Source organism: Diabrotica virgifera, chromosome 1 (assembly GCF_917563875.1).
Source record: "Diabrotica virgifera virgifera chromosome 1, PGI_DIABVI_V3a".
Taxonomy (NCBI): Eukaryota; Metazoa; Arthropoda; class Insecta; order Coleoptera; family Chrysomelidae; genus Diabrotica; species Diabrotica virgifera.
In genome coordinates this window covers 43,388,877-43,397,716 of record NC_065443.1, presented here as the reverse complement: position 1 = coordinate 43,397,716, position 8,840 = coordinate 43,388,877, and the positions used below count along the sequence as shown (strand labels likewise).

Here is an 8,840-nt window from a genome sequence, read left to right as displayed (position 1 = left end):
AGGAAAAATCCAAGGACGAAGAAATCCAGGCCGTAGAAGAATATCCTGGATGAGAAATTTGAGAGAGTGGTTTGGCTGTACCACTAACGAATTGTTCAAAACAGCAGTAAATAAAATTAGAATCGCCCTAATGATATCCAATCTCCGATAGGAGAGGCACTCAAAGAAGAAGAAGACCCAATACATTTTGGTGGCTCAGGCATGCAACTTTTGGCTTTTAAACACTGATGATGGATTCCTTAATCCGAAAACGTTTTGTCTTGTGACCTTTATTTAGGGTATTTTAATATATACCTTTTACAAGAAACTTGGTATTTTTGTGATTCATGGTATACAGCCAGCTACAGGAAGTTTATTTTCCTCGTGGATTTTATTAAAAAATGAATAACCATTTTCAATTTCGTTGCAAAACGAAAATACAGCCGCATCATTATTCTAGATTCTAGTCCAATCAGAGAGTGCAGCAAGCACCTCTACCGGTTTCGAAACTTATTAGTCTCTAATCAGGAGGCACGTATGCTGCTCTCTTTGATCTAACCAAAACAAACCCCGGCGTGCAGTCACGGATTGGAACGAACGAAATGGCATAGATGCCTAGCGGCAACTGCTAGCAAAAGACTAAGTTTTCAATACAATGGCATATAAAACAACATAATGTTATTCTGCATCCCATCAGACTGAAAACAATGGGAACCTTCTCTGGTTACACTTCCGAGGCTTCTACAATTTGCAAGCCATAACGGATGCTGAGATTAAGCATTTCTAAACTATTCCTTATTCATCATTAACCTGAATATGATAACATTCACTCGTCACCCATAAATGAAACCGTATGGTCACCTGGAGAACTGCTTTTTGATCAACGATTACTCATTTTCTAATCTGGGGGATTACTATTTAATAAAAATTGCCCATTTAAGGGTTATGCCCTCGCCCCTCTCCTGTGTGCCTAGAAGAGAGAACCTGGGTACCTCAGATTTTCGTTTTGATGTAAATGGAGAAATACTTTGGGTTAGGATTAGAAGTTTACTATAATTCAGGGTCACGTTTTCAATGACACTAATGAAAAACTCGGATGTCTTTGAGATGTAGATTTATTCCGCACAAGTTGAGTTGATCGTATAAGGAATCCAACAGTTTTACATCGAACAAAAAAAGAGTACAGAAATAACAAATGCCATAAGAATTCGAAAGTTATATTTCGGTCATGTAATGAGACATACAGAGAAGTATTAAACTTCTACACCTCATAATACAGGTCAATATCGCCGAAAAGGGAGACCCAGACCAAAGAAGCACACTTATATGTTTAGTGCTGCCGTAAAAAAAGTTATTATTGCCAATGTGATCGCCAACGTTTGATAATCGGACAGGGTCCTGAAAGAAGAAGAGAAGCAGCTCTGGACAAGCAATGCTGATTGGTAGAAGCAAGGGATTGTAGTATTTGAGTTTTGAAATATTTGTAAGTACAAATAAGTTTATCATTCATCGATATGATTCTTTATATCTGAGGATATTTTGGCAGCCAAAAGAGATGGGAAGGATTATTAGAACATTAAACCTAGATTTAGTGTAAGCAGAACAGAGGAAGAAGTTTTAGCTAGAGAATTTTGATAAAAGAACATTTCTGAAAGTAATATTTCTTCTTCTTCTTTCTCATAATCCTTGCTGCGTTCAGAGCGTCGGATGTCGGGTTCCGCCTCTTATCCATTTTTTCCATGCGCTTCTATTGGTGGCCAGATTCTTCATATATTATATACTCATATGTCTCTTCTCACTTATATTCTAGATCTGGTCCATCTATGTCTTTCTCGGCCTTCCGTTTTTCTTTTGCTTCCCATTTTAGCTTCATGTACCTTATTTGTTAGTCTCTTATGCTCTATTCGTTGTATGTGGCCAAACCAGAATATTGTCTGTTTTAGATATTCCTCATTATCGGTTAAAGGTAAAATTTAAGTATAAAGAAAACAGTAGAAATTTAGAAAAATTTAGAAGACATTTTAAAGTAGAAATAACTGAGCGCTAACTGGTTTTTCGAGAAAAATATTACAAACGCATAAAGTTTTGAAACGAAACAGTAAAATTATTTTGTCTCTTTGTTAATTTTCTGTGAAGTACATAGTACCTATCTGTTATTTGTCAGGATAGGGAAACTTGATAGGGAAAATTTGATATAACCAATTGATTTGTTTGTACGTGTAATAATTTTCCAAGGTATTTCATTTTGTGCAGCCGATATGTGAAACAATTGTGCAGTTAATGATAGAAGTATATAATTTGGACCACATATACTGCACAGATAAAGGTTTAAATTTAGATATGAGGCCATTTCAGATTTTGCCTTTTACAAAAATGGCGGGGATTCAAAATGGCGACTATACATTGTGACTAATAGCACGATAACTTTTGAACGAGACTTCAGATTTCAACCAAATTTGGTATATAGATTCTTTTTTTGATGTATAAGATCGAGGTCTTGAACCTAAAGAATCAGTTTACCAGAAGTTGTGTTTTTTCTGGTTTTTATGTAAAAATATGCTGCTTTGTTTCAATTCTTTCAGTCTGTATGTATTAATTTTTTAAAAAGTGAATACCACCATTGAAAAGAGCGTAAAAATATTTTTTAGGAAATATTATTAGCTTTTTAGTTATGTTATTTACCATTAAATAAATGCAAAACGTATCTTCACATGTACCTCTATGTGGCAGATTCGCGCAAATATAATAAGAATTATGGTAGAATTATTAAATATTGGCATTTAATGGTAGAAGCATATAATTTGGACCACATATACTACACATATAAAGGTTCAAATTTAGATACGAGGCCATCTCAGTTTTTGTTCCTTTTACAAAAATGGCGGGCATTCACAATGGCGACTATATATAAGTGACTAATAGCACGATAACTTTTGAACGAAACGTCAGATGTCAACCAAATTTGGTAGATAGGTTATTTTTTGATGAATAATATCGAGGTTTTGAACCGGAAGAGTCGGTTTTATCAGAATTTGTGTTTTTACCATTTTTTATATAATAATATGTTGTTTTTTTTTCAATTCTTTAACCCTGCATATGTAAATTTTTCAAAAAGGTAATAACGCCATTGAAAAGATTGTAAATATATTTTTTAGGAATTATTTTGAAGTTTTCAGTTGTGTTAATTACCATTTAATAAATGTATAACGTATGTTCACATGTACCTCTGGGCGGAAGATTCATTTTGAATGCCTGCCATTTTTGTAAAAGACTAAATCTGAGATGGCATCATATCTAAATTTGAATCTTTGTATGTTTAGTATGTGTGGTCCAAATTATATGCTTCTACCTTTAAATGCACAATAATTCTTATATTATTATTTGCACGAATCTGCCGCACATAGGTACCTACATGTGAAGATACGTTTTGCATGTATTAAATGTTAATTAATATAACTAAAGAGCTAAAAATGTTTCCTAAAAAACGCTTTACGCTCTTTTCAACGCCAGTATCACCTTTTTGAAAAATTAATATATAGGGTGAAAGAATTAAAAAAGAAACAACGTATTATTACATAAAAAAAAACAGTAAAAACACAAATTCTGCTAAACCGATTCTTGCGGTTCAAAACCTCGATATTATTTATCAAAAAAAGAACATAGAGTTGAGTCCGCGAATCTTTACCCGTGCGTCATCACTTAAAGCATACGAAATATGTCGATGATAAGTCGGAAATTGAAATTTACTAAACGCAACAGCAAGTGACAGTAAGTGACTTGCTGTTGCGTTTAGTAAATTTCAATTTCCGACTTATCATCGACATATTTCGTATGCTTTAAATGATGACGCACGGGTAAAGATTCGCGGACTCAACTATATATACCAAATTTGGTTAAAATCTGACATTTAGTTCAAAAGTTATCGTGCTATTAGTCACATATGTATAGTCGCTATTTTGAACGCCCGCCATTTTTGTAAAAGGAACAAAAACTGAGGTGGCCTCCTATCTAAATATGAACCTCTGTATGTGTAGTATATGTGGTCCAAATTATATGCTTCTAGCATTAAATGCACAATAATTCTTATAATATTTGCACAAATCTACCGCATATAGGTACATCTGAAGATACGTTTTGCACTTTTGAAAAAAAAAACAACATATTTTTACATAAAAACCAGTAAAAACACAACTTCTGGTAAACCGATTCTTCCGGTTCAAGGCTTAGACCTTATACATCAAAATAAGTACCTATATACCAAATTTGGTTGAAATCTGAAGTCTCGTTCAAAAGTTATCGTGCTATTAGTCACATATGTATAGTCGCCATTTTGAATCCCCGCCATTTTTGTAAAAAACAAAATCTGAGATGGCCTCCTATCTAATTTTGAACCTTTATATATATGTAGTATATGTTTTCCAAATTATATGCTTGTATCGTTAAATGCAAAATTCTTATAATATTTGCACGAATCTGCCGCACTAACTCGAATATTATCATTAGCAAAAAAAATGTGTACAAAATATTTTTTTTTATTTAGAATTCTAAATCAACACAATGCTCTAAATACAATGTTAATTACCTCTTTCAAAAAATAAGCAAAATCATATTATTTATCATAGTATTATATTAATACACAAGTAAATACTAGCTAAAGCTGCAACACCAATTGGCACAATGTTAGAAGACGATCCCTTTGTTGTTGGAGGATCTTGTGTCGTTGGAGGAGAGATTGTTGTTGTAGCATTGTCCTTGCCATTATATAAATTAAGTATATTTATTACATGACGATTAAGCAGACTGTCGACATCTTTAGCTAATAAGAAATCGATGTGATTAAAGCGATCATATTCAATCGTATGATTTTCGACTATATTAGGTAAATCACTTGCGAGATGTTGTACATCCTAAAACAAAAAATAGTAAACAAAATTAGAATCTACCATTGAGCAGACCTATAATTTTCGTTTATTTAAATTTAAATGATTTAGGGCCGGTTTCCCCAAACAAGAAATAAATCAAACAATAGTTATTCATCCAATAAAATTTATTAGTCGATTATATTTTTATTGTGTTTCAATACAATTTTTACAATTTAAAGGTAAACTGGAGAATTTTCTTTGTTATAGATATTTAAAGCGAGATCTACTTGTCAATTTATTCGAAGAGTAAATACTTTCTTGATAAATAAAAATGAATAAAATGTTATATGACGTTAGTGAAACGTAGATGTGTCAGTTTATGGGTCGACTAAATTTATTCATCGAATAAACTACTATTATTTGTCGTTGGTGAAACCGGCAATTCTGTATCTGTAGAGTAGAGGGGGTTGCCGTCCTTAGCTCATTATTCATCCTGCCATTTCCAGGGGATATCTTCCCTATGTCATCAGGTGTAGGCCAAAGCTCGCCGAAAGCTTACTCTTATATTGACGATAACTCCGGACATTCACATAGGAAATGCTCGACAGTTTCGTCATCTCGTTCACACTTCCTCCAAATAGGTGTGTCTATTAGTCCCAGTGCGGGGTTGTATTTTCTTAGTCGAAAATGGCCAGTTAAAAAACCTGTCGAGCGTAGGGTTTTCCTGGTCATTCTTAAGTACCTTTTTGATGCTCACTTTCCAAGGTTCCTTAGTATTACCTTGGCAAGTCTACATCCTGGCCGTTCTTCCCATCTTTTTACGGTTTACGTGTGGAAGTGACATGTGGCAATTTCCGCGATTGTTGCAGTTGACCAGCCAAAAAGATCACCAGGCCCTGAGAGTCTTAGACCTGCTGCCTTCCTAGCTAGCTGCTCAGAAATGCGGTTGCCTTTATTCCATTGTGTGCTTTAACCCACCTCAGGATTATGTTACCATCCGAAGCTTTGGCTAGTGATTCATGACACTCCATTAGCCCTGATATTATATGTGGTCTGTTCAGGGTTAGTAGTGCTTGTCTACTGCAGATTATTGTGATTTTACCGGCTCTACCTTTCCGGGTTAACTCTTTTGCGGCTACAGAGATACCAGCCAGTTCAGTCTGAACTACGCTGGCATTTTTGCCTATACCCCATTTTATACAGTTCAGTGATCTGAAGTACATCCTGCATCCTGAGCCTTCTTCCATTTTAAAGCCATCGGCGTAGATGCAATATGCATGTGCCACGTTTAACTTTCTATGTTGTCTTGTTTCGATTTTGTAGGGTTTGTCGAAGACAATCGTAGGTTTAATTGAGACGCATCTATGGCCTGCATGTAGCAGATGTATTGCCTCCAGCACACCCCGCCAGAAACGACGAAACGACATCTCAATTGTCTCATTCCTACATCTAGGTTTGCACCCGCTGAGCGCAATCTCATCGTCGTCAAGAGCGCTACCTCTTTGACATATATTTGTAAAGAGGTGATGCCAGTCAGCATCTCTATTACAGCAGTTGGTGTTGTTTTCATGGCACCTGTTATATTTAGGCAAGCCATCTAGCGAGAAACCGGCCATCAGTTAATTTTATAACCACTGGGTCTAGGACGTTTCATCGCCGCCGTTTCGATGCCGCCAGTTCATCGCCGGCCGGTTCATCGCCGGCCGATTCATCGCCGGCCGATTCATCATCGGCCGATTCATCGCCAGTCATTTAATCGCTATCTGATATATTTCCGAATTTTCGACAGTTACATTTATTATTTATTTTCAGTATTAATTAGGAATTCTAGGAAATGCGAGATATGACCATTCCCGTTGCCATACTTAATCTTTTAATAGACTTTTAAACTTTTATAATATAAAATATATTATATTGATAATCTTTTAAATTTCAGGGTCAACATTTCCAACCAAGAGAAACTGTTTCTTAAATTCGAAAAGAACCCAAAATTTCTGTACAAAAATTTAGAGGAAGTAGAACAGTAAATATAATAATATTTTTTATCTTTTGAATTCTAATAAGTTTTGAACCGAATTTAACGTCGTGTCGTGTCATCTCCCATAATACAAAATCAACTGACTAACTGGCGATGAAACGGACGGCGATGAAACGGACGGCGATGTAATGGACTGGCGATGAACCGGCGGCATCGAAACAGCGGCGATGAACCGGCGGCGATGAAACGTCCCATTCCGTAACCACTAAACCTTGACGTTTTAGAATAAAAAAAGTGCACAATTATTGAATATGAGTTTAACTTCCATACTATTTTACAACTTGAAATTATTCTGAAGGTACTTTTTGTAGCAGCTTATAGCAATTTAGTCGCTTTGGTGAGAATAAACCACAATTTTACTTTAAAATTAAATTTATTTGATATTTAGATTTCGATTTCAACTTCCGAAATCGTTATCAAAATACAAAAGTGAAACAATTTTTGTTTTTGTTGCTATATAATTGTGAAAAAATACAAATGAAATTGACAGTTACTATATTAAAGAAAGCTTTAAAAATCCTTTGTTATCCTATGGCTCTTTGCCTTTAGTCGGTAAATCAGGCAAAGGAATAAATAATAATATTTAAATCCATCAGTGTGGAAATGTAAAGAAATAAAATAAGATAATAATAACAGTAGTCACTAATATGCTTTCAAATGCTTTACTTCAGGGATTCAGCGGTTGAGCCTATTTTCATTCCATCGAATTTTGCCATTGAGCTAAGGACAAAAAAGTACAACCTTGAAACATTTTTTTAATACAATTATTTTAATTTTAAAATCAATACTGCTCCTTATTTCTAATTGGATTTTTGGGGGAAACTGTCTCTTGTTTCAGTTAGAATGTTGATTAGATTCGATCCACAAATATTTAAAAAAATGTCTTTTGTCTGAAAGGAAAAGCCGGTATTATAACACATAAAAGTATTTATCACATTTAAGCCACCTGAATGCTTATATTCTTATATTACCTAGTCTGAAATTTGTAATAATGCAATTGTATTCTGGAACGCTAAATAGACCAGTAATAATACTCTTTAAGATTATATTGAACAGCAGTCTCAATTTCTGCTCTCGCAATGCTTTGCATAGCGTTTCCTACTGTCTGGATCATGTTTTCTCGAGTAGTGGGCCTAGCGGCAAAAACGAGGTCTTTAATCAGCCCCCATAAATAAAAGTCTACAACAGTTAAATCTGGTGATCTGGCTAGTCAAAAAATGGGATTCCACGTCCATCTATCAGTGAATGACTCATCTAAAAAATATCTTACTACCCTGTCAACGATCGTGCTGAAACAACATGGACCTACGACCTGCTAGCGGTACATCTTCCAGAAGAAGATGCAATTCATTCCTTAAAAAAATTGGATACCGTTTCTTTGTTTCTTCCACAGCGCGCTACCTTTCCATTAGCTTCGTTTACCGGTGATAGTAATGGTTAGGTTTAAAATTTACACGTTTCTTAAAATATCTCTAGACAGAAAAAAGGTATCGACATGCGGTTTTCACTATTCTGTTGCTAGTTTGATCTAATTTTATAATACAGGATTAAAAATGCATACTTCTCTTTATTATTTTCCAAAAAAAACTATATTTCTGAAAATAATTAAATAAGGTTTCCTAGCTGGCATATTAATTAATAAGCTGTTTCAAAATTATAACTCGTACTACATTGACGAAAAAGATGTGTTTCCAAGAAGACCAAGTTTGCAAAATTCGATTAAGCAGAACTGGAGTTACAGCCGTTTTTTTATAACAAGTTTCCCCCTACCCCACCTCTTATTTGCAAAGGTACACTTTTAAACTTGTGAAATCAAATATGCGCAGAATTTTATAGAGAATACGATGATCGGATTTCCAGTGCCCTTTCATTAGGCAAATTTTGTAAACTTTTGATTTATTAATTTTTGATATTCAATTACGCCCTCTAGCGGTGGACTTACATTTATGAAAATAATTTCC

General features: G+C 34.6%; 1 protein-coding gene across 2 annotated transcripts in view; it reads right to left on the bottom strand.

Annotated features, from left to right (window-relative positions):
* Positions 1-4,495: 4,495 nt before the first annotated feature.
* Positions 4,496-8,840, bottom strand: part of LOC114332605 (lipase 3) — a 55,327-nt gene continuing 50,982 nt past the window's right edge. Inside the window, exon 8 of one of the 2 annotated variants that reach the window (XM_028282427.2) lies at positions 4,496-4,886. In XM_028282427.2, the coding sequence (XP_028138228.1) occupies positions 4,596-4,886 (291 nt within the window). In that variant the 3' untranslated portion in view covers positions 4,496-4,595. Of the gene's footprint in view, positions 7,600-8,840 lie in introns of both variants that reach the window. The other variant, XM_050653867.1, reaches the window with a different exon arrangement.